This window comes from Pleurodeles waltl, chromosome 4_2 (genome assembly GCF_031143425.1).
Source record: "Pleurodeles waltl isolate 20211129_DDA chromosome 4_2, aPleWal1.hap1.20221129, whole genome shotgun sequence".
NCBI classification, from domain to species: domain Eukaryota; kingdom Metazoa; phylum Chordata; class Amphibia; order Caudata; family Salamandridae; genus Pleurodeles; species Pleurodeles waltl.
Window position 1 is genome coordinate 557930759 of NC_090443.1, and position 27429 is coordinate 557958187.

At 43.6% G+C, this 27429-nt stretch overlaps 1 protein-coding gene across 1 annotated transcript in view; it reads right to left on the reverse strand.

The window, feature by feature from the left end:
- Positions 1 to 27429, reverse strand: part of LOC138293098 (complement factor H-like) — a 595692-nt gene that overhangs the window by 275539 nt on the left and 292724 nt on the right. The window contains exon 16 of the mRNA XM_069232110.1: positions 15564 to 15749. Coding sequence (XP_069088211.1) covers positions 15564 to 15749 — 186 coding nt within the window. The remainder of the gene's footprint in view (positions 1 to 15563; positions 15750 to 27429) is intronic.

Below are 27429 nucleotides of genomic sequence, written 5' to 3' on the forward strand. Positions count from 1 at the left end.
AGTAGTTTTCCCTTTGATAACATAGGATTTTCTTTAACAGTCATAAACACTGAGTAGTATAACAAACGCAAACCGCAAGAAAAGAAGTTTGGGAGTGAAGAACAGAACCAATGAAGTAGAAAAACAGATAGCAAAAGAGCTAGATGATGACAGATTTCAAAGAAAGGTTTACCAACTTGAGTCTCCTCGGCTGTTAGAGTCATGAGAGTGGTGTCTGGTAAAAGCATGGGCAGACCTCCATACAGTCAATGCACGAACATCTCAGCACTGAACATTTCTGAGAAGTGCAGCAATAGTGGTTTTACACCGGACAGAAACAGGTTATTCCAACCTATTAGGGGACCTTCACTTGATGACAGTATGTGGAAAAGTGTTGCACTAACTATCTGGTTACCCCTGCCTAGTAAAATGTAACCATGTGCAATTGCCAACATGCTGTATCATCACACATTTAACAAATGAAGGGATCTCTGAACTAGAGAGGAAGAATTATGTTAAACAATTATGGCAGAAAAACAGTTTTAATTCTATGGAATTGCTAAATTTCCCTCAAAAGCAAAGAAGGGTGATTTCTGACAGAAACCTTGTTTTTTCTGAAATATGTTATAGGGTTTCTGTACACACTGAGATCGTCTTTCAAAAAATCTCCTTATATGGGAAATGGGAACCAAAATCAGATTTATGTTTGTGGCCCGTTAAATAAAACCTTCATCACAAGAATGGTGAAAATGTGTAAGTAGGGCATATTTTCTAGGTTGCCAAAAAGACTGCCAAAATAAATTCATCAAAATTGCTGGTTAGTCTTAATTGAGTAAGGAAATCCATACTTGCTGTTCTTGGTGTATTCCTGCATTAATATTCTTGCTCAATCGCCATGTACAAAATCTCCTTATTTTAAAAGCATTAAATGATAGTGTTTATTTATTGATGTATTAATTTAATTGGTTTGTGAAACAGCAGCTTTTGGTGCTGTCAATTTGTGTCGCTGTTGCAGAATGAAGTGTAGTCGTGGAATAGCCCTAAACATCCACATCAGTGAAAGATGTGTATATAAGGTGGATGAAAAATGACTATAAGGTTACTCAGATATGGACCTAATTGATGGTTATTTTGTGTTCATTTATGGTTAAATATTTAAACTGAGCACTAAGCCCCTCAAATAAAATGTTTTAAAGGTCAGCCCCCTCCCCCATCCAAACCTTTACGGCAAGGACTGGGAGAGGGTTAGGGCTGAGGACAGGGAGTGGGGCTTATGAGTTCATTTCAGGGAGACATGTTCTGCAGCGTCAATCCACAATAAAGATCAAAATTGTGAAACAAAAACATAAATTTGCCAAAAAAACATATCTGAGGTGCTGTAAGCCTGTTGCACCCCTTGGCCCTAATGCAACTGCAACTGCTGCAGTTATGACACCTATCTTGAAATAGGCATGTTGTGCATTTTTTTTTTTTGAATGGTATATTGTGCAAATTCACCCCACGACATTGTAGCACTTTGTAAGAACATCATTACATTACACAAGGTCAGATGTTTTAAGGCTCAGGAAGATTGAGTGATTTGCCCAGCATCACAGGATCTTGAGCCAATACTGGGACTTGAACCTTCAGTTCCAAAGTCAGCAGCTCTCACCATCAGGCCACATCTCCTCCCTTTGGAGAAAAATAAGCTCCCACGTGTTGCTCCACTTTATGCAGCAAAACTACCCTTAGCCCTAATGCTAGCAAGGAAAATGAGCCCCATACGTTTTTTGATGAAATGCATAATTGTGACACAGTGGGCCCCTTAGACCACTGGACCCCAGTCCTGCTGCACATGCTTCACTGATGATAGCTACTACCTCACGAAGTGGGATGTCTCATCTGCCCTTATTTTAAAACATGGGCTCCAATCTTGCACTACCCCCTTCAATGTCATCTCTCTGACTCCCAAATTAAGGTGTATCCTCTGCTTCAATTTTCCCCACCCCTGGACCATTACTCAGAGGCCGAAAGCAACAGTAGCAGACCAAGGATGCACTGGGTCCTAATGCAAATTAGGAAGAATAGTAACACAGACATAGAATTCAGCTGGCTCCTCATATCAGTGGGACCAGGTGAAACTGCACTAGCAGCACCATTCATACCTACAGCTCTGCAAAGCAGGCTTTCTGCTGTGCGCACTACACTGGGGCATCACTCCTAGGCCTTAGACAGAAAGCAGACTTTCTGGCCTTCTGTGTAAAAAAGAGGAACATGCTCCTCATCTCTGCTACCTGAAAGATAAACATGTGCAGCTGGTTATTATCACCAAATATAAAGTGTGCTTGGTAACCAGTATAGACTCTAAGGGGCATATTTATACTCCGTTTGCGGCGAATTTGCGTCGTTTTTTTAGACGCAAATTCGACGCAAAACTAACTCCATATTTATACTTTGGCGTTAGACGCGTCTAGCGCCAAAGTTCATGGAGTTAGCGTCATTTTTTTGCGTGAACACCTTCCTTGCGTTAATGATATGCAAGGTAGGCGTTCCCGTCTTAAAAAATGACTCCGATGCTATTGCGTCGGATTTATACTCCCGTGCAAAAATGACGCCCGGGAGTGGGCGGGACTAAAAAACCCGCATTTGTGCCGGATTTTAGCGCCTGGGTCAGGGCAGGCGTTAAGGGACCTGTGGGCTCAGAATGAGCCCAGAGGTGCCCTCCCAAGCCCCCAGGGACACCCCGTGCCACCCTTGCCCACCCCAGGAGGACACCCAAGGATGGAGGGACCCACCCCAGGGAAGAAAAGGTAAGTTGTGGTAAGTATTTATTTTATTTTTTTGGCATAGGGGGGCCTGATTTGTGCCCCCCTACATGCCACTATGCCCAATGACCATGCCCAGGGGACAGAAGTCCCCTGGGCATGGCCATTGGGCAAGGGGGCATGACTCCTGTCTTTGCTAAGACAGGAGTCATGTTAATGGCGTCTGGGCGCCAAAAAAAAATGGCGCAAATCGGGTTAAGACGTTTTTTTTTGCCTCAGCCTGACTTGCCCCATTTTTGGACGCCCAAACGCCATTTTTCCCTACGCCGGCGCTGCCTGGTGTACGTGTTTTTTTTTCATGCACACCAGGCAGCGCCGGTCGGCTAACGCCGGCTAACCCCATTCAATAAATACGGCGCCCGCATGGCGCTTCAGAATGGTGTTAGCCGGCGCTAATTTTTTTGGCGCTAAACTGCGTTAGCGCAGTTTTGCGTCAAAAAGTATAAATATGGGCATAACTGTTGGAATCACTTGGAGCTCCACAGTGGCAAATATTTATTCTTCTTGAGAGGTAATGTTAGAATGCTACCAGTTGAGTTCTGCAGTGTGTCCTTTTAATGGACTGATTATTTATTAATAAAATATATATAGATATAAATAATGACTGACATTCACGGGGCCTCCTGTTACTGTCTGGGATCTAGTAGCATTATAAATACACAGTCACTATTTCCCACTGTGCAACTAGGAATACTTTGTGTGACTGTCTTGCCACACCCAGGGACTCTGCAGTGATCTCATTAGCCAAATGAGGTTTTACAATCTGAAATAGTACATTTCCAATCCATTAGTTTAACTTGCATTTATTTTTCATTTAACATGCTCCTGCTATTTAGTATGTGATTACTTGAAAGTAAAAACATAACAAAATAGCTACACAATATGTTGTTCTTTTTGGCCACTTCTTTGATCCTTTCGCCCCCACTCACTGCCCTGCCCAATGGCACTCAGGATTGCAGTTCACATACTTTTTAATGTAAATTAAGCAAGTCTGGAAATTCCCAAATAAACAAAATTGTGCTGCTAGGCCATCTTCATTTACAAGTAGTTGAAGACATATTTGCACCTCCCACTCCTCCCCACCCCCGGGAATGCAGCCACAGTCTCCCAGGTAGGCACACCACACAATTTGAAGACCTCTGGTTTAAAGGGTGTACTGCAGGTATTTAGAAGGTATAAGTCAAGTTTAACAATTAAATAATTTTGAATGCTGCGGTTAGACAAACATAGGCCATGTAGGCCATCAGTTCTGCTGGGATGGGAAAGGATCAGCACCATGGGGCAATTGCGTCCACCTGTGGGCTACTGAAGTAAACAAAAAAAGGGATGGTTAGATAACGTAACCCCTTGTCTGCTTGAATGCTTGGGGTCCAGCCCCCACCGTGGTGCTGAGCCCTTTTTTGATGTATGGGGACTTCTTGCTTAAGCCGTCAAAAATTTCTTCCAGAAGAAGTATCCAAACCAGATTTACACCCTGTTTTCCCAGATGTTGGGCATTCTAAAGGTATCCACAGGTTTTGGATTTTTAATAAAGCTAACCGAGAAAACAAGCAAAATACAGAAAAAAATATGTTTTACGCATAACTAATGTAATAAAATAGGAACAAATAAAAATAGCTGACAATGGGTTCATCTGTACTATTTTCTGATTTACAAAGGTGGTAAACGTGGCATCTGCAAGACTCATTTGGTTGTAGGGATATATGTTTTTTTCTGGTTGTCCAAAAATACACAATTACCAGAGCAAGCAATTGAGTTGCAGCTTACAATTTTTTAATAATCTCAAATGTTACATTTAAATGTACACAGACAGAATTATAATTGAAAAGCTTTATGATTTCTTTAATAAATGGTGAGTGGCCTCCCTCAAGTTCTGTTAGCTCATGTAATGACTGGATCCGGAGAAGGAAATATTTCCTTAAAATATTTATTGAAGTTGCCAGATATGAACATACATTTGAAAGGGCCCAGAGACAATCTCCAACTGCTAAACTATTCAAAAGATAAACTAATACATTTCACAAAAAACACTGTCCAATTAGTCAGTTCAGCTACCTATTACATCACTAAGGATTATGAATTCCAAGAACCTAGGATACAACATATCTCCCCCCTTATAATAACTAAAAGGAATAACAATAACTATATACATTGAATACAAAGATAGATGTGCACTCATACCAAGTATTGATATGAATGCAACAATGAAAATTACATCAGAGTTAAAATTTCATTAATCTCTAAATCTTTCTGGGATTTCTTTTTGTTGATACTTTTGCATAAAGTTAATTCTTGATACCTTTGGACCATCACCATTTTTGTTACTTTCAACACTTTTGTCTTTACTTATATCATCCATAAATGTAGATTCCTGACTACCATTCTTTGCCATGTCCTTTGTAACAATAGGTTCATAGCTATTTGCTACCCAAGAGATGTTCCATCATTGACCATTAGACAATTTTACAGACTGACCTCTAAATTTCAGTTACCTGAGTGGAATCTCTGAACTTTGAAGCTCCTTTTTGCAGCAATATGGGATCTCTGATGCGAACCATGACTCCAACCTTAATTTTGCATCTGGTCTCACCTCTAATATTATTTTTTTTTTTATTTTCATTTCACATCTCAACCTGTTTTGTTTGGCACTTGCATTTTAAGCAACTTGTGAATATCTTTTACCATTGCAGCTTTGATCCAACGGTTTAACTTTCCAGAAAGGACATAACAAAGATGGCACTGTTCTTCCCCTCATAAGCTCAAAAGGAACCATGCCTGTCACAGAGTGTTGGGTGGATCTGTATGCCCACAACAATTATTAGACTTCAAACATGGCAACAATGGTCTATTTGCTGCACATGTCGCTTCATACCAATATTACTGTAGAAAGGGTGCTCAACACAATACAACATACCTGTTGCCCAGATGTGTAAGTTTTTAACACAAGACCAACAGACATAGAATGTAGCAGAGTACTCCTAACTGTAATCAAGCATATTTCATACATAATGGTCCAGGCACATTTAGCAACACAATCAATATCAATATCAAATGTATTTGAAGCAGATAGTTCCAACATTAAGTCAGAAGAACATCCTTTACTTGACTTCCAAATGCACAATCAGTATCATTTGTTTGATACATAAAATCTTTAATGCATTGATCATCTTGGTCACATGAAGAGTTCAGCCAACACGTGTTTCATCCCTACTCAGGGAATTCTTCAAGGCTCCAAACAAAGAAAATGGTATCAAACATGAGTCACTATGCGAACCAGCCATCCAATAGTTACAAACTTCATGACTTGATTCAAAATCCTATGGTCTTTCAAAGCACTATACCAGATATCCATATCTTGACAAATTATACAATATTCCACCATAGCTTTTATGCATTCCTCAACCTCATCTTGTATCGTTTCCTCACTCAACTCATCTTTGATTGACATCCCTGATGAAACATCTGCTCTTGCATTCTTTCCTCCAGCAATATAGATTACTGTAAAGGGAAATTCTAACAGTTTTGTGGACAATCTAGCTAGTCTCAAAGAGGATTTCTTTAACTTACTGCCTGAAGTAATGTCTACTAGAGGTTGGTGGTCTGTTCTTAAACAGAATTTTCTCCCCCATAAATGTGGCTTGCATTTTTTCTATGCCCCAAACAAAGACCAGCATTACTTTTTCTGTTACTGAATATCTCCTCTCAACTTCTTTCATTCTTCTCAAAGCAAACCCATCCCTCAATCTGTGATAACACTGCTCCCATACATAAGAACTTGCATGCACCGTAATAAAAGTTTCATGTCATTCTACATAAGCTTGCAGAGCCGGTGCTTCCACTATACATTTCTTGAATAGTTCAAAGTTGTTCTGACAAGTGGAGGTCCATACGTATTCAGAACATTTTGTTCAACAATACTCTAAAACATTCTGTTAATCCTGCAAAATATCTGATGAACTGTGAGTAAAATTCATACAACCCTATGAAGAAGCATAACTGATCTTTATCTGTAGGGTGAGGAGCTTTAATTATCCCATTAACAATACTTGGTTTAGGTTTGACTCCTTCACTGGAAAAACATGACCTAAATATTTGATTTCATTCACACAGAATGTGCATTTGTCATCTCTCAAGGTAACCCCATTGGTTTGCAAAATAGTTAAAACATTTTCAAGTGCTTTGACATGAGTTTCATCTGTATTAGAATGAATTAATAGATCATCTTGAAATACAGCTACAACAATTAGACCTACATACATTCTTGACATAATTTTCTGAAACACAGAAGCAGCAGAGGCCAGTCTAAATGGTATGCAGCTAAACAAAAATCTACCATCAGGTGTAATAAATGCTGTGACATGTTGTAACTTTTCATCTAAAACTATGTGATGACAAGCCACTCGGAGAGCTAGTTTCATAAACCATTTGGAAGGACCTACAGCTGTGATAAGATCTTAAATTCTTGGTAAAGGATAATTTTCAATTCAAATAGTTTTGTTGACTGCTCTAAGATCAACATATAATCACAACTCTCCTGTCTTTTCTTGGCTAGAATAATCAGCGAAAGCCATAATGTGATGTCAACTGGTTCAAAGATTCCATCATTTTGCATATCTTCTAAGAATTTTGGTTAATTGTTGCCAAACACTATGTGGTACATTATGAAGTTTGTGTTTTACCGGTAATACTCTATATTTTATTTTAATGGTGTGTTCGAAATCTTTAACCATGCCCACTGTTTTATTTAAAACAGATGGAAAATAATGTTTCCATGACTGACCTGTTACACATCCTACCAGTGAAACAGAACGTTTTGGTCCAGGTCTAATAACCATTCTAAAATCCACTTGATGCCACCATCCTAAAACATTCATTCCTGTGTAGGCAACATACACTTTTCCTCTAACAGTCCTGTCTTCAAACGAAAAATTGGCCAGGAAATATCCCATAAGCTTAATTTTGCTTCCTTCGAAAGCAATAGCAAAGATGTCAGGTGGTAATAACACTTTACAGGACCAAAAATTCTTATACCTATCTTTCGAGATGATGATAATTTTAGATCCTGAATCTATCAATCAAGATATGCCAATACCATCTATTTGTATTGTAACCAGAGGCTCTCCATAATTCCTTTGATCTGACATACTATGTATCCCAACACACTCTAAAGAGAGCACTAGTTCTCCTACTTTTTTATCCAAATCATCCTTCTACATACAATTTGATCATGAGTAAACTGAGAAATAAAGACTTCGAAATCAAAAAATTATGCTAGCATTTTTAAAGCACTTACATACGAGTCAATGGATACATCTGAATACGAGTAAAATATGTGTGCCTGTATACTACTAAGTTCACCTATCCCTCAAAGTGGGTATCTAGTTGTTTTACAGTCAATATAATTTATCGAGATCCTCATCACCTTAATACGTGTAATCTGGCAAATGATCAAATACATTTTGTCCTTCTACTACTAGGTAATAGTAAAGCAAGTGACATTTCCCATATGGTTTGTACTATCTATGGCACATAAACATGCATTAAAGGATGTGTATCAAAGTCTCTATCTCAACAGTAGTTCTCCAGGTTCCTGGAGAAATGGACTGGGTGGTGTAATAGCCTGCATCGTCATACTGGTTGATGCCTTTGAATAAAAATGTATTTTTTTAACATATAAAATTGACTTGCTGTGAAAGATGTGTAATTATATTCTGGAGAAAATGAAGTAAATAGGGTGCTTATCACTGATGTACAGGTAACCAATGTGCATACCAAAGATGGACATGAACTTGTATTTAGGTGTGCGTATCACCAATGCATACATATATTGCTACAATGCTGCACCAATATGGCCACCAAAATGTGCAGTCACTTCCTGTCAGTATCGCAGTGTGATAACCAACCACGAATCTAGAAGCTTCTGTAATGTGCATACCACAGATTGCCACACACTTGTACGCAGGTGTGCGTATCACTGATGCACAACTTGTAATTATGTAGTTTTTGGGGCCATGGTGATCTTGCGTGCCGCGACCCGGGCCGGCAGATGGAAGGCACTGCCAAGGTGTGAACTTGGTGAGGAGCACACAGGAGACACCAACTAACAGCCCCCTGACCCTGACAGACGGCCTGCCCGCAGGCCAGTGCAGCCCTAGGAGTGTGCGGTTGAGAGATCCAATCGGTGTGGGGGCTGCTGTGATCTAGCACATGACCCTGGGGATGAACTGAAAAAGGGCCCGACCCCTGCCAAGAGGGCCCCAATAATATAACAAACCAACACAACAAAACAGTTACCAACCGCATAGAAGGGAGAGACGGCCAAGACCAGACCTCCTTCATACATAGATAATCCACAGTGCAGTAGTAAAGATCATGGGGAACAACTATTTCCCCCCCCACCTAGGGCTGTAGAACTATTGACTCTCAGGGAGTATTACTGGTCGAACAGGGGGAGTCTTAAAGACTGTCTAGGTGCACTTGAGGTTGTGGCGCTCCTCCTTGCTTACAAAATCGCACTTCATCGGTGGCCCGTTGACCATAATACGGCACCATCTGCTGCAGCCACCCCAAAAGCTTTGCTGCCTTGCTCCCATATGGTCCCCACAAACCACACGCTGACTACCTGATCCCACGGAGATCATCTAGACATTATAACAGGCCACCGCTGACATCTGGGACCAGAGACATCCTTCTTTCCGTCACCAGGCATAGAGCGCTATCACAGTAATCGACATCTCATCGTAAGGAGCAGCTATGTTGAACGACAGGGCTGCAAGAGGCTCACAGGCCAATACTATCACACAGTACACAGTGTCGGGAAGGGAAACAAGTGCTGTGCAGTCGGTGGACGCCGTCCCGCCGAAGGGCCACACAGCACCACACACCACATCTGAAATTCTAGCATCCATCCATGGTACACAAGAAGCCCTTGAAACCTAAATGGACCCAATGGCCATAGACATTAACCACCTGCGCCTCAATCTCCGAAAAGTAGTAGACAGGGTGACTGCCATGGAAAGAGACCTTGTCATACTCAAGACCACCATCCAAGAACTACAATGCAAAGTGGAAAATCTTCAACCTACTGCAAGACAGCTAGAGGATTGTCTGGAGGATGTGGAGGGTCGTTCCAGGCGTAATAATCTCTGCTTTCTGGGATTCCTGGAATGCGCTGCAGGACCCTCCGCAGAACTCTTCATTGAACAATCGGTTTAATCAGTGATGCCTTTAATCAAACTGTCCAAACTTTTCTTGCTGGAATGGGTTCATAGGTCACTTGGCCCGAACCGAAACCAGGAGCCCCGCCACGTGCCATGATCGTGCAACTGTTTAACCACAGAGACAGAGACCACATCTTTCAACATGTTTGGCCACAAGGTCCCCCCACTATGAGGGCACCACCATGCAGATCTTCCAGGACTATACCAAGAGGGTCCAGGAGCTTCAGTGAAAGTTCCTAATAGTCAAGCAGAGAATGAGAGACCACAATCTCAAATATAGCCTAATCTTTCCAGCACGTTTGGGAGAAACAACATGAAGGCAAAGTTCACTTTTTTAAACTCCTCAGCAAGCAGCCGGCTGGCTGGACTCGATCAGCCTGGATGACGGGGAAATGTTCCACGAATTGAGAGATCTCTGATGCAAAAACAACCATGAGATGGGTAACCAATGAAAGACGCCCTCACAAAGTCAGGAGACTCCTCAATTCCTATCAATGGATCCATCATGGTGGCCAAAGAAGGAACACTACAATCTGAGACAGTCCCAACAGATCTACACAACCCATAAGCTCATCTTAGCCAACTTCCAGATAACACAGAGGAGAACACTTCCCTAGACTGAAAGTAATGGTGAGCCCAGGATCCGCTTAAAAGACTTGGGTTACTAGACAATCAAAGATCAAATGACAGGGGAAAAAAACAAACAGGGGCCACTATGCTCTAGCGTTTTTACTGCACAACATTACCAGTAACTACTCATTGATGGGTGTACCACAATATTGGGCATTGATATAGACCTGGGAAGGAGAAGTCTGGGATTCTCCGACCGATGAGAATCACTGGACTCTTGGCAGAGAGTTTGCGACGAACAGGGCCGCAGGACCTAGATAGTATCTACATTACAATGCTTGATCTTCATCTTCATTGACTATTTATAACTGGGGGATTGGGGACTAGGGGCGGGGCACACCGACCTCATGTGTGCGCAGTTGCACCCATGGCTACTGCCCAAAGGAGGGGGGATTGTATCAAATTGTACAGTTGCGTGATGGATGGGATGGTTGACAGAACTCTCCCCCATGGATGGGTCTTGAACTCCCATGCCAAAATGGCATTACACCAGACACTTCACAGTTTGGGACTCCTTGATGTATGGTGCCAGCATGACCCCCAAACTCGTACATCTTCCTGTCACTTTTCGGCCAATAACACTCATGGTCATCTGCACTGCTTTTTCCTTCAAACGTCGGCCGCCTACTGAGTGTCAAGTATTCATTACTTGGCAAGATAAATCTCAGATCATTCCGGACTTCTACTGACTTACTCCTTTAGTAGACAGACACCAAAATCCCCACTGTGGACCCTACAGGTTGAATCCATGTCTGACTCAGTATTCCACGACTCTATAGCAAAATCTCTGACACAATATTTTGAGACTAACTGGAACACGACAAGGATTAGGGCCACCGAATATTCGTGGGATATGTATCGCCACTTTGGCTAGGGTGCAGTGTGCCTTGGAACAAGATCTGACCAAGCAGGAGCCTGAATTAGAGCAATTAGAAAAACAACTTGCTTCTGATGCATCCCTGGCTCCAACATCGTATAGACAAAAATACAAGCTCTGTGAAACATGGGATCTCTTAGATAAACACAACAGAAAGAAGACTAGACAAAGCTGTTAGTTCAAGGGAGACAAGGAGGCTATTAGCTAGGCTGATCGGGTCAGAGCAAGCACTTCAACCCATACTTGCATTAAAAATAGTTATGGCACCATGAAATACACACAACAGTTAATTAATGAGATATTAGCTGCCCACCTAAGTGCAGTATACACAACACCACAATTAACGGGTAAGGATCAAGACCTAATGCCCTACCTGGATCAACTTCTATTGGCAAATCTATTTCCTGATGAACAAAAAATCTTGGGGGCCCCTCTCACCCAGCTAGAAGCACTAAAGACCTTAAAATCGGCCGAAGCGACCAGGGAGACAGCTTACCCTCTGAAATGTATAAACATTTCCCAACCATACTACTAGATAAACTGAGAGAAGTTTATGCAGAGGCGTATACGAGGGGGGAATTACTGGGTTCCATGACCGAAGCACTGATATCCCTAATACCAAAGCCAGGAAAGGAACAGATGGAGGCAGGGTCCTACTGCCTGTATCAATGTTAAATGTTGATCTTATACTTCTCAGCCATGTACTGGCAGCTCGACATCTTCCATATTTGCCTCGATTGATATGTGAGGGCCAGTCAGCTTTTATCCGGAGGAGGAACACTTTGAGAAACCTAAGGTGATTAGCACATGTGATACACGATCCACAAGTGCAGGAGGGAAGCTATGCACTGACTTTTTTGGACATAGAACAAGCCTTCGACTCCCTGCATTGGGACTATGTGTGGAGTGTACTGGAGAAGGCAGGGCTTAGCTCTCTGTATATACCTGTCCAAAAGCAAGAGTGCGAATGGGGTAATATGTCTCGGAGGAGATCCTTCTGCAAAGGGGGACTCGACATGGATAACCCTTTTCTCCATTAATATTCATCTTTGCAATAGAACCAGTGGCATGCTGACTGTGCCATGTCCTTATAGGATGGGGCATAAAAGTGGGAGCCAGGGAACATACAGGGCCTCATTACGACCCTGGTGGTCTAATGACTGCCAGGGTCGCGGTGGTGGTCGGACCGCCGCCAATGCGACGGTCCGAGTGCCATATTATGACCATGGCGGTAGTGCCACGGTCAGACCGCAAGCACTGCCAGATTTCGACTACACAATGGTCTGGCAGTGCTGGCGGTCCTAATCCACCAGGGAAGCGCTGCAATCAGCGCTGCCCTGGGGATTACAACCCCTCTTCGCCGCCAGCAAATTCATGGCGGTAAAACTGCCATAAAAAGGCTGGCAGAGATGGGTGCAGGGGGCCTCAGGGGCACCCCTGCACTGCCCATGCACTTGGGGTCCCCTGGCCAGCCCCGTTGCAATGTTCACTGTCTGCTTTGCAGACACTGAAAATTGCAACGGGTGCTGGTGCACCCTACGCACTACAGCATTGCCACCGATTCTATTAAGAGCCGGCGACAATGCTTTAAGCTGTTTCCCGCTGGGCCAGCGGGCAGAAACTCAGTTTCCGGCTGCTGACCCAACAGGAAACTCGTAATGGCCCCGGCGGGGAGGCTGCCACACTGGCGGCAACCTACCAGTTGGAACTTCAGCAGACAAACTTTTCCGCCCGCCCAAGTCATAACGAGGGCCATAGTATCCCCATATACAGATGATGCCCTGATCTATCTCAGATGCCCAGACATTTCAGTCCCACTATTATTAAACATGATGCAAGAATACTGGGAATTCTCATGTCTCAGAGTTAATGTGCAAAAATCAGCCTTGTACCCTCTTGGAATCCTACTGAGACAACAACTACAGGGAAACACACTAAAGGGCCTCCCATGGAAAACAGATAAGGTCAAATATTTAGGCCTGCACATTACCCACGATAAACATCAATTCTATAATCTCAATCTGGGTTCGATAATTGCATACTTGGAATGTACCATACCATTTTGGAACACACTGCGATTATTAATGGGAAAAATAGCATTGTCAAAAATAGTGGTACTACCACGATGCCCAGAGATAATGCAGGGGCCTTATTATGAAATCCCAAGGTCAGTATTTAAGGAACTAGATCAGCTGCTAGTTCCTCCTGTGGCAAGGCAAATGATGTTGGGTCAGAGTGTCCACACTCCAGAGAGAATGGGAGAAAGGTGGATTAGAGATCCCTGACCTAGAACTATACTATCTAGCCACCCAGGTGCAACGCTCAGTACATTGGCTAGACGGGGAGCCAAATTGGGAGAGGCGTCTATTCAAGGGAACACATGAGACCTACCAATCAAGGGAACTTATGATGAAGGGTGGAAGAATCTCCCATACATTCCCCTTTTTGATTAAACTAATGGGGAAGATGTGAGAACGTTGGTCCCGAGAGTTATTAAGAGAGCACCTTACTCCCCAGACATGGACACCTGGATACTACTTCCCTTCATGCAGATGAAGCGGGTAATGTCAGCAACAAAATTGCAGAAGGGAGGTTGTCTAATGCTCTCTGACCTCTACCCCGAAGATAGATTTATCAACAAGCACAGGAATCATTTAACATAGGTTCGGGACGCTTTTAACAATTTGCAAAAATTGCGGCAATAGCCAGACAACTATGGCCCACATTCTCTGTGGCACCCTCTCCGACCCAAACACTGGGCACCCTGCTCGGAATGGCAGGGGGCTGCAGGCTCATAACACACATATACCGAACACCTTGCACAGATAGACCAGTACAACACATACCAATAGAAAATCACTGGCATTTATATATGGGAAAGGAACTTACCCCAAAGGAGTGGACCAAAGTACATATGGGGGTTAAAGAAGTAGCGGTCAGTGTCCGCTTCAAACTAATTCAATATAAATTTATACATATGCTATACCTGAGCCCCCAGACCTTTACACATCAAATACCCCTCCTGAGACAATACTTTCCCAATACTGGCCCAAAATGTGGGGCAGATGACACTGACTTTCTTCATTTGTATTGGATCTGCCTCACAATAAGGAGATACTGGGGGGAAGGCCTTGCCCAGCTAGAAGCAGCAGCAGGATGGGATGTACCACTGCAGATAAACAAGTGCTTGCTAGGACTAATACCACAAAACCCAGCTAAGAAACTCAGCAGACACTATACAATGTTGAGCCTCGTGGTTGCCAAACAACGCATATATCTATTCAATGGCTTAGTCCTAGGGCCCCAACTAGACGTTCATGGGATTCAGATATGACAGAACGAGCAGGGGCAGAAGAGGTAACAGAAGGACCAGGAGAGACGACAAAGCCCAAGAAACACTGGTGGCCTGGGCGGAGATGACTAGGACACTACTCGTTTATGCTTGCACACAAACCAACACATACCAGTGAGTGGGATGGCCTAATAATCATGCAGGTTAAGTGAAAGGGGGCTTAGGCCTGACCCCTACTCCCTGGAAGACCGCTATAACTCTTTGAACTTGTGAAAAGACAACTCTAACACATAGGGATGACGGGAACTACATGGACCCTACATAGAAGCTGGGCTGGGAGGGAGGGGGAATGGTTGAGGAATGGTTATTCTTATTTGGTTTAACTGATTACGATATCAGCTAATTTGTATCACAAACCAGGTCAAGTTAACCTTATTGTAGTCACTTTATGAAACAATATACATGTGAACATTACCTGATGAACTTTTCTTTTGTTCACTGTATGTTTATAAAATAAATAAAATTGTTAAAAGGAAGCAGAGCAGAAAACATGAAAAAAAAAAGTTTTAAAAAAACACCAATAGGCAAATTGAGGCACTAGTAGTGTTAAGAATATTTTAGAAAAACAGCTCAGGAAACTGCTTAGAGGGATAAATATATCTCTAAATGGCAAAGTATTCAATAGAGGATTTGCTTCAATTTTATAAATATCTGTATTAGGTTTAGACAACTTCATTCACATTTTAAGAAAGAATACTTACTGTTGTCACACTCTGGATAATCCAGCTTCCCCCTTATGCACTTTACTGTCATTTTGTGATTAGGTTTCTTGTAAAAACCTGATTTACATGCAAACTCCGCCATGTTACCATCTTTAATTTCTGTATTTTCATTTATAAGTATAATGTTCTTTGGATCCATTTCATTGGATGATGGTGTGCACGATCCTGCAAACCAAAGCATTAAATTACTTATTATTTCCACTTTTTAACACATTTTTACAATGTCAGCTCTTTGGAATAGCTAAGAATCAAGACTCAAATATGATTTTTAATTCCTATTGAGAGAAGCCACTTTTTAGGTATTAGCAAAAACCACCTCTAGTTCTATATAGGCAGACCTATTGTTTCCAATACATAATTTATACAGGGCTTCGAGTCATCCCCTTCCTTATGATTAGATAGCTTTGTTAACGGTATTATTGTCTGCTTTTTATTCAATATTTTTTCTCCCCCTTCCTATGTTTGTGCCACCCAGGAGAACTTTAATCTCACAGAGTTCTGACGGGATGAGTGATACCCTTCCACTGCATATTTGCGGTAAATCATATTTTCTATGGTGCATGTATTGCCTTTCTCTCGCCCACATTTTTCTAAATCTCCTCTACTCCTCATCAGGCGCCACACGTTACTAACTCATCTACTTATTCAATTATTTTTACAAAGGCCCCACAGCTACCAAATGCTGCTGGGCTGCTTCTGTCATTTTGATGGGTTTCATGCATATTTTCTATTTACTTTTCATAAATTGTTATTTGCCACTCTGACATGCCGATCCACTACGTTGGACAAGTAAATTAAAATTGTCTGTCATGATGCACATTTGGCTGTGCTTCTTGATACATGGTAGCCATCGTGGAACATGCTGATTTATAAAACTCATACACTGTCACCCCACATGCACTTGCAGCCTTCTTGGTGCATGTTCACATGTTGCTTAGCAGAAAGCATTGGTAAAGCTAACAGCTCAACATTTTATACCTTGGGCACATTGCCCGTGCTTGTTAATAAATAATGGTAATTTAGCACCTGGATTTTGTCTGAGCCATCATCCTGCATTTCCCTAGGGCACAGCTACTGACTAGATGAAATTTTAACTAAACTGGCAAATTTCATGACATTTTCAAATTTCGAGTTATGTAAAATTTCCTCAAATATCACATTTTGCAATTATGTTTTAATTTTTGTAGGAAAGCTTGCATCTGCCATTAAACAAATAGCACAGAAGTGGGACCTGCCAAGAGACATTTTCTGTCCAAACCAGTCTCCTGCTTGTATCATGCAAATGTTTTTACAAAAAAAGCAGGTGGTAAATTCCATGTGGTATACAACCAGAAAAATCAGTCTAATTCTGTAATTCCCCATTTTATGGGATTTTACTTTCAATTGCAGAGTTCTGGGGAGATTTTACAGCATGGTGAAAACATCCCAGTAACATGCTGCTTCTATTTAGGACCCTTGAATTTTTTAGCAATCATGTCATCTGAGTTTGGCAGATGGAAAAGGCCATCTGCAAACCTCCTGCAGTCAGAATGCCATCGGTGTGGCCGCCTTCCCGCAGGCCACATTAGGAGTTTCCCACTGGGTCAGCTCGCCCAGCGGGAAACAGCCTACAACATTGATGCCAGCTCATACTTGAGCCAGCAGCAAAGCTGCAGTGCGCAGGGTGCACTAGCACCCGTCGCGCTGTTCGCTGTCTGCAAAGCAGAAAGTGAACAGCGTGATGGAGCTGGCCATGGGGGCCCCTGCACTGCCCATGCCATGTAAAAGCTGGCGGCGCGGGGGTTGTAATCCCCAGGGCAGATCAGCTTGGAGAGTCGCCCTGGTGGATTAGGACCGCCAGCACTGCCATTCCCTCCTGTGGGGAAAAACTGGAAGTGCTGGTGGTCTGACCGTGGCGCAAACGCCATGTTCGTAATGTGGCAGTCAGACCGCGACCAAATCGGTTGGACTACAATGACTGAAGAATGCCAGGGTCGTAATGACCCCCATAATGTAAGCTTGGGTGTAATTCAAACTAGGCGTCCTATACCACGCATACATGGATGTTGCAAATTGTGTCATGCTAACCTCACTGGTGACATTTTGTACTCAAAATAAATAAACAAAACCCATCATTTCCTTCATGTGACTCATTATTCAGAATTTCAAGTTGCTTGGAAGTCCCAATGAGGGTTTGTTTGAGGCTTGAATCCCAGTCAGGGCTCCAGGAGGCCAGATACATTCTCTTGAATGCCTCCCATGCCATTTGGTGTGCAGGGATTGCAACAATTGGTAGTGGTCTGGTGGGTCCCGGGTGAGGATCCCGGGGGCCTGGTATCTGGACATCAAGTTGCAAAGTGCATGACCTACTCTACTTGCTAGGGATGAGAAACCTCTACCGGGCTCCAAATGGAGCCCCAGAGAGCCTTGAGTTGGAATACCGGGGCCCTGGGCCCTGGGCCCTGGGCTCTGTGCACTGACCCGCCTTGTCTCAAAATGCCCCAGACAAGGAACTGACAGACATGATAAGGCCTTTCGTGCCTGTCTGAGCTCAGAAGCTGTGACTGGGCACTGCCACAGAACCCCAATGGGCCCAGGGTGGAAGTCCCCTGCCCTGGGCCCCCTTTTGTGACCTGCAGTGTTGCAGGGTGGGCAGAACAGGGTCCCACAGCCCCCGTGAGGTCTTCCCTACTTGTTCGAAAGCTGTGACCAGGCCCCTGGTCAGGGCCCCTGGCAGGCTAGAGACTAGAAGCCCTCAGCATTGGGCTTCCTTCTCCGGTCTGCCATGTCACAAAATGCACGGGATGACTACCGCAGGACTGGGAAGATCGCTCCTCCTTGTCTGGGTTAAAAAGCTCTGACCGGACCCAGGTCAGAACTCCATGAGAGCCCCCCCATCCCTTAGCCTCTTGCTGATACCAGTTTGGGCACAGAGAACCCGGGTCTCAGAGTCCTTTTACGCTCCTAAGGTGAGTGGAATACTTTTTCATAAGTCACGGTGTGACCAGATGACCATCCTTCGAGCCAAAGTATCTGGTCACTTTGAGTCTCTGTTATCTTGTTGCGTGCAATGTGTTTGTGTGGCAAATCCAGATGGCCTGACGTGAAGTCCTGGTGAAGGTTCATTTCACTCTTTAAGCCCAGACAGAGCTCCAGGAAGTCAGGTGAGTTTTCTCAAAGTGACCAAATTACAAGAAAAAGTGGTTGACTTGCTCTAGGTTAGTAGGGACAGGGTACCCGGGACCCCTATATTGTTTGGTCATTCTCAACCAGGGGCCAGGGGCTCCTGGTGGGAAACTGGGGGGCTTGAGCCTGCAACTACCCTCCATCCCTGTCGATGGGCATTTCCTATGAAGCAATAGACGATATCCCCATGCAGTGCGGCTTGTTCCAGGGTTGTTTTGGCAAGCACTGTACTCAAATCGCAATGACTGGTCTGATTTGGAAGTCCTATTGATGGATCATCTAACTCACCAAGCCCAGCCAGGGCTCCAGGACATCAGATGTGTTTGCTCTGATGGTCCTCTTTCACTCTGTGCATTGATTACAACAAAGCCAGGTAGCCTTCCTTCCTATTATTAGGGATGAGGTGTGAAGGACCCCATTGACTCCTGAAATTTCTCCCTATATGCCATGAAGGTTTTGGCTGGTCTGCACAGGGGTCCCAGGGACCTCAGTCTGTGGCTGCTTTCATGTCCTGTCTGATGGGCCTTTCCTCTGAGCCCTGCTTTCAAGAGAGCAGGCAGGGATGCAGCCTGGCTGCTTGTAAAGTGATCTGACCAGAGCGGATTGGGTCAGGTGGCGCTAGCCTTGGCTGTTACCTGTGGTTCAGGATCTGTGCACCTGTCTGTTGCCCTTCTCCACCAAATGCATTTGTGCAGCAGCTCAGAGCTCCCATTCTGTGAGGTGGCCCAAGCTGACCAGGCCAGTTCACATCACCTCTATGTCTTTCTTGCTCAGGATGCACCTTGGCTTGGCTCTCCCCTCTGTTGTAGCAGAGCAGGCTGTCCTGTCCCTCATTCCTCTGCAGAAAAGCAGGGGCGTCCAAAGATGGCTCATGAGGGGTGTGAAGGTCAATCCAGGAACAGGCACACGACTCCTCCTCCCATCCAGCAGGTAAGGCTTTCCGGTTGATCCTGTCAGTGGCAAACTTGTGTCTCAAACAAAGCCATGTATAGGTAAACATGCTCAGCCGGTGAAACTGTGAATGGCTCATTCAATTTGTTATGGTTCTGTAGTGTAGCCATTTTTAATATAGCCTTTTGCGCGTTCGCTTAAAGCATTAGGCCTTTGTGCACTTTGTTCTAGATGCATTTCATTTAGCCTTGCACTGTTATTTTTCAATAACCAGTTTCACGGTCTTGTTTTATTTTTTTCTATCATACTGTTTAGCTTACTTCAGTACCGGAGTTCTCAAACAATACATTCTTGCTCGCTCTGTGCTTTAGTCAAGGATACAGTGTGGTACATTGCCGATAGACGTGGTAGGAGTTTAGTCTTTAGGGTTCGTAGAAAGTACACATTCTTACGTAGGGACGTTTCTTAGAACACCGGCGTGTTAATTATAAAAACACTTCCTAGTCCTGGTACACATAAGAGGGAGATTCCGACCAGGGAACCACAACTAGACGCTGACTGCCCTGTTGCAGATGCTGATCCAGATCGCAGGCCTTTGCTCAGGTATGAGGGTTGATGTCCTCCCAGGGGAACCCAAAAGGCAGGCTTAGAGCTTAACATGCTGTGCTCATAATAAAACTTAGACGAGGGAACGTAATCTAGTAGCACTATGATAGCGTTATTCGTATGTTTCACTCTCCTCGTTACTATTTCAATTCTACTGTGTTGTATGGTTCTGGTTATTGCGGCTCACGCCTTGTTAACTAAACTGCAGTCGTTTTTATTAAACTAATCTATAAAAATCCAACTGCCTTTGTCATTTATATATGAGACCACATCATCAATGAGAGAACTGGTTGGGATCTGAGTGACCACGACTTCCCTGGGAAGCCATAAGATGTCATGCACTCTGCTGCCCAATTGTCTCTTCCCTCTGGGAGAAATGAGGCACTGCTAGTTAGCAGGAGCTCAATCCGGATTTGGAGTGACCAAGATCCTTCGTCGTGGGTTAGACTTAGTCCCCCACACAGTGAACGATCGGGCCACCCAAAAATCCAGTAGTCTCATTAGGATAATGAGAACACACGCGACATGGCGCCGCCAACGATTGGTCAGGCTCTAATTTTCGGGTCCACCAGTCTCTCTCGGTCTCACATATTATAATGATCCCTCAGTTCCTTTAACGGAGACGTCCGTGGCACTGAGGACTTCCACCACCGCAATATAGGTACTGCTGGAGATAGCGGTTGGTTGTTCAAGCTTGAACTTTAAAAGGAAAGACCCCATTTTTTTGGTGTGCCTTCTCTGAACAAACACTGTTTTTCGAATGGCGAATCCCCAAGTAATACAAATAGCTCTTAATATGAGACAACCGCTCACAGCACATTTGCTTGCACATGGTCTTACGATCCAGGGTGGTGCAGTCACATTTGTGGTGGCCGCCCATGCAGCTTATAGAACAGAACTTTTATACTCTTGGGTCACCTTTCCAGCAGTTGATGGGAATACCAATACATTTCACACATATACGGTTGCAAACGCACCTGGCCAGTACAGAACGTACGCATACCTAGAGATACCTCTATCATATCAAGAACATAATAATTGGCTTGATGGCGCCCTACCCCATACAATATTGCCAGTAAGGTTAGGTCCACTGAGTAATGATGGTCCGACCTGGCCTTTATTGGCCACATATACACCACATCCTGCGGTAGCAAATATGCCAGTGGCTGAAGTTCGTCATTTATATACAGACTTAACGGCTACATATAGACGCTTAGTACAATTTGTAATGCAGACATTGAATACAAACCCAGCACGTGCCGCTCCAGCACAACAACATGCAGTAGCTCTAGGTATAAACCCGGCGACTGTACACTCTATCATGGGTAAAGTTGCAGCAAAACGGGAGGAGACTCCATTTTGGCTGGCGCAAAAAATTAATACGCTGGAGGCGGTATTCCCCCATACGGCATCTCAGGACAAACATAAGATATTAACTATGTGCCTACCATTTGGCATGGTTCCCACAGTGGAACAGTGTAATACATGGGGCACAGTGTTTGCCGTGCTCTATACAACGGCACACGGTACACCAACATTAGCAAACTTACCAGAAGTGCTTAAACAGATTCAGGATGAATACGGGGCTGCCCCAGCCTTAGATTTGGGAATGCAACTGATGGGTGATTTTGCTACAGTTTCGGCAATAATACTAAGTAATCTAAAAGGGGAGGCAGTGGCACTAGTATGCGTCTTCGTGACGTCCCGCAACTAGATCAGGAACGGGAACTGCCTAAGATAATAGCAGAAACATATTCCAGTATCGGTCGAGATAGCCTAGTGGCTAGACCACAGAAACCACAGTTTCAGGGAAAAATTTGTAAAGAAAATACTAAACAGCAACCTGAGGGTAATAAAAGGTGCTGGGAAAAAAAACAACAGACACCTAAAAAAGAAAGGGGAGAATCTCTACTCAGACTAGATATAATTTCAGAAATAGGGATAATTTGAAAACGCCTGATAGATATCAATACACTGATACACGCCAATCTCGTTCCTTTCAGGACTCATCAGAAAAGAGAAATGAGAGGGGTGGGCGGTCAGAGCGGAGAACAGAGTACATGAAACCGAGACAGGAATCACAACGCTCTTCAGAGGTTTCTGTCAAGAAGGAAGAGAAACTGATACAACAAAAACAACAGTTTAAAAAGAAAAAAGTGGCGGCAGTCTCAGTTAGACATGCCACACAGGAAGAGAGTTCTCTTGAAGAGCAAGACATGGGCACTAGCACTGCTAGACAGCGCGGCAGAGGTCACAATAGTTCGCCAGAATCTTCTAGAGCATCTGGAGGTGAAAGCAACTGATGACTCCATAGAAGTTGAAATATGCGTGTCTCTGAACCCAATAGGGTATATACAGTGACTTTACAATTGGAAGGAGACATTGAACGCACTATAAACGCAATGTTTTGGGATCGTGTAGTGAAAATATATGACATTTTGCTGGCTGAACAGGATTGGCCGCACTTGCCCAGTTGGGGAGGAGGTTATTCAACCTTGATTCTCACCACTTGTTCCAGGGGAACTCGCGGAGTCCTATAGCATCAAATGGGCTCTAGCACAAGCACCAGCCCTATATAGAAATCACGTAGGGTGGGATAGGGACTCTCCATTTCATGTAATCCCAATTAAAGGTGAACCTCAGCCACAACCGCAATATCCAATAAAACATGAAACAAGGGCACCGGTGAGAGAAATACTTGCACAATTAGAATACCAGGGAGTAATTGAACCCTGTGTCTCACCGATGAATAATCCCTTGTTCCCTGTAGCTAAACCGGACCATTCCTATAGAATAGTCTTAGACTACAGACACTTGAACGGACATACACGTACATATGCTATACAGAATTCACATAGCGCCGCACTAATGAACAACATTGTGCGAAAAAAGTACAAAACGACTTTAGACATCTCAAATGGTTTCTTCTGCCAGAATATAGCACCCGAAAGTAGGGACCTTACAAGCTTTAGTGCGTTAGGTTTCCAGAAAAAATTATGTTGTTTGCCTCAGGGGTATAAAAATTGCCCGGGACTGTTTGCGGCTCGTGTGACTGAGATTCTACACGGGTTAGACCCTGAAGCATTGTCATATGTGGATGATATACATCTCACGGATGACAAGTTACTACAACATTTAAGACGGGTAGCCCGCATTGTTGTTGGGTTTGCCGAAATTGGCTACAAATGTATCTTTAAGAAATCAAAAATTGCCTTCCTCAGCGTCATATTCCTGGGATATGAGCTGTCGAACGAAGGTAAAAGCCTAGCGCCACAATTTTGGGAAAAATGTGCACAGTTGCAACCACCTAATACGATTAGGAAACTACAATCATTATTGGGCTTCCTAAATTTTGGCAGAACATACATTCCTGATTATGCTACACGCATAAAACCATTATACGAATTAATACGTCATGATTTTTCAGGCAAATTCTGGACAATTGAGCATACACACACTCTACGGGAATTGCAGGCAGATCTCCTAGCTGCAAAGCATCTACATACACGGGACAATAAGACACACTTGGTCATCAGGGTAGTAGCTGGGGCCATTGGGTTTACGTATGTCACATTTAGTGAAGGTGAGGCAGTCCCGATCAGATACAAATCACACTTGTATTCGGCTGCTGAACAACGATTCGCACCAACAGAGAAAATACTAACTGCTGTACAGATGGCTGTTATTAAAGAACGACCTCTTGCCCAGGGCAAATGCATTATAGTTGTTTCCCCTATTCCGGCCCTAGAGGCTGTTACAAAAGCGAGTGTTCCTAATACGAAAGCACTACACCCGCGATGGATACAATGGGCTACGTCCTTAACAGCCACTGATGTAGATTACATTTTGACCCAAAGTTACAGACACAGGAATTTCTGCAATATGAAATTGAATATCCAGTTCCCGCTGACACGTTGCCTCTTGATCAATATCAAGTAGTCATGTATACCGATGGCTCTGCGCAACCGGCGGTGGGAACAAAACACCAATATTCTGCTGCATGTGAGCGGCCACATGGAGAGGGAGACATTCTGCCCCCGACATACTTACACACAAACATTAGGGGATTGTACAGCACAATTGGCCGAGCTGAAAGCTCTATTGATGGCCTTAGAACATACGGATCCGACACAGTTCACACTGGTTGTTTGTGATTCGTATTATTGTGTCCAGTCTTTTAATGAATACTTACATTACTGGCGATTGAATGGGTTCAGAGATTCAAAGGGCAACACCATAAAACACAGAATACTGTGGGGGATGGTGGCAGACCTGAAGGGGACGCTACCTAAAGTCCATGTTGTACATACTCTTGGACACCAGCGCGTTGGAATACACGTTGCTGGGAATACTATGGCTGACGAAGCCGCGAAGTCGGCAGTGGCAGTTGCCACTGTGGCCGCAGTGACTTGTTGGAGTTCCAAACCAGACACAGAGATTCTGGCTGCCATAAAAGCTACGGTTGATGGCACACCATATCCTAAAGGATTTCCTAATAAATATCAGTACTTTATGGGAAGTATGCTGAATGCTGAGGTTAAAATTCCAGGCATTGGCGTACGTGAGATCCCCAATAAAGTTGTAAGACCTCAATTGATTAATGCCGCACATGAGGGGGTGGCATCTGCACATGCTGGCGTGGCCACTACAATTTCGCTATTACAAGCCCGTTACTGGTGGCCTGGTCTCTATAAAGAGACTAAACAGTATGTCCTTTGTTGTGACATCTGTCAACAGATTAAAGTTTCAACAGCTAAGCGCCCGCCGCTGAGCCCCTTTTAATATCAAACAGACCACTACAATGTGTGTACTTGGATCATTGCGGCCCACTGACACCGGATAGTGCATACAAATATATACTGGTGGCTGTAGATTCTTGCTCCAGATTTGTGTGGGTATGGCCATAGCGCTCGGCTGACGCTCGAACTGTTATTAAAGATTTGCGTGTCTTTATCGGTACAAATGCAGTTGAGGCGTTCCACTCGGACCAGGGCCCTGCCTTTGCCTCAAGGGCATTCAGGGACACCATGGTTTTGTTGGGGGTCCAGCTCCACTTCTCGTCTCCATTTCATCCCGAGGGAAATCCTGTTGTGGAGCGATTAAATCGTGATTTAAAGCAATCCTTAACGGCAAGAGTCTTAGGTACGGGTCGTAGTTGGCTAACCCACCTGTATGGAGTTCAGAGAACACTAAATACCTTGCCTAGAAGGTCCCTGGGGGGTAGTACTTCATATGAGTGCCTGTTCAGAACACAAATGTTTGTTCCGGATCTAGATGGTCCATAAATGATCGTGTCACTGTTTTACAGGAGTTACAACAGTTCCATGAGGATAACTCTTCTAAAAGTGCTGCCTCCACAGGAATTACGGATGCGCCAGTAACGCCTACTGGTTGGATTCCCAGAGTTGGGGATATTGTGCGTGAAAAGGTCGCAGTGAAAAAATAATTTGGCCCTTCTTATCCAGCACCAGACCCTGTGTTGGCGATACACGGAACAAGAACTGTTATATTACCACCGTTGCCAGGTGCCAAAGAAAACCGCTTTGTTTCCATTGACAATGTCAAGTTACAACATGTGGCCGATTCTGCACAGCAGATCAAGAGGAACGTCCAGTAGTTCCTGAATCCCTCTCACTACTGAGGAAGATGTTCCGCTCCAAGTTATTTATACCAACACTGTTGACTCTCCGAGCCTGGGGAGGGTGGAAGATGATCTTGCATTAGTTCCACTGACGACAAATAATTTGGAAACATTTGATCGTGTCACCATGACTACTGATGTCGCGGGTGGTGCTATCTACAGTGTACCACCGCGAGAAACACCTTCGCCTCCATTGAATATGGCAGCACCCTTTACAAGAACAGCCTCCAGGTACTTTGCACACAACAACAATGGTCTATCAGACTCGTTTGCTTCTTCAACAACTGACCAAGGTCCACGTAAGCTGATGTGTTGGCTTAAAGATACGTATTTTGTTTTTCCTTGAAACTATTTGTGGCTGTCAATGACTATGTTGGCATTTTTTCTTTGGATAGGATTTGTTGTTCCCTTTTTTCTGTTGATACATGTTCATTTTCTTCATGAGAGATCAGCGGTTGAACAGGTGGAGACTGTGTTGAAGCCACATTTTTCATCACATAGGGTCCAAAGAGACTTGTCCTTCGTGAACATTTCAGCAGTACCAATTCCGGATGGGATTGTGTGGGATAAAGTAATGTTTGATATATACGGTCCCACTGAGACAATTCAAATACCATATGTTTTACAGTTATCAATGAATGATATAGTTATACCAGGCATAGTATATGATGATTGGGATGTGAAGACAGTTGATTCAATGATGACGGAATTGCAATATTATACTGTCTATGAGAATGAAGAATTTTACCAGTTTAAAGAAAATTATGGTGACATGTTTTGCTATAATTATTATGGGCACCACTTTATGCATAAAGCAAGTAGTCCGAAGACGATATTTGATTATACACAATGGGAGCATTGCCCAACTCCCCCGCAAGGGAGTTCTAAAACATATTCTGATAAATTTGCATATTTTTCTGGGCATTATCAAATGAATGCTAAGTCATATTATTTTAAATTAACTCCGTCTAGAGATAGGCAAATGTTGTTGACTAATACGAAATTCATAAACTCTGTTTCCCGATTGTCGATTGAAGGTTATGAATATTGGTCAAATAATATCGATTTGAAAAGTGTTTGGGGAACAAAACATTTGCAGACACAGGGTAGAGAAACATTGTTTAGAGCATGTATCATTCCCGTCCAAATGATTTTTTTAAATGAAACAGTACAACAGACTAGCTGTTTGGGCTTAGCGACAATTAGAGAATTGAATATGCCTAGTATACCTGTCCCTACTAAAATGAAGGATTGGCAGCAATATATCAATGCCACTTTTAGTGAACTTACAGAGTGGGTCCAGAATGGTACATTTAACACTTCATTGTCACGTCTGGGCGGGTGATTATTGTGACCTATAGACACCAATGAGTGTCATCAATGTTTTGTCACCTCCTCGGGGGGTTTCAGGACGAGTCTGGCAGACCATCGCTACATATCACCTGAACATGCTGATATTATTACTACTTATAGTGTGGGAAAATTGTGTCAGCAATGGTTAAATTCATCCACGTTAGATGCAGCTAAGACACACCTCACTCT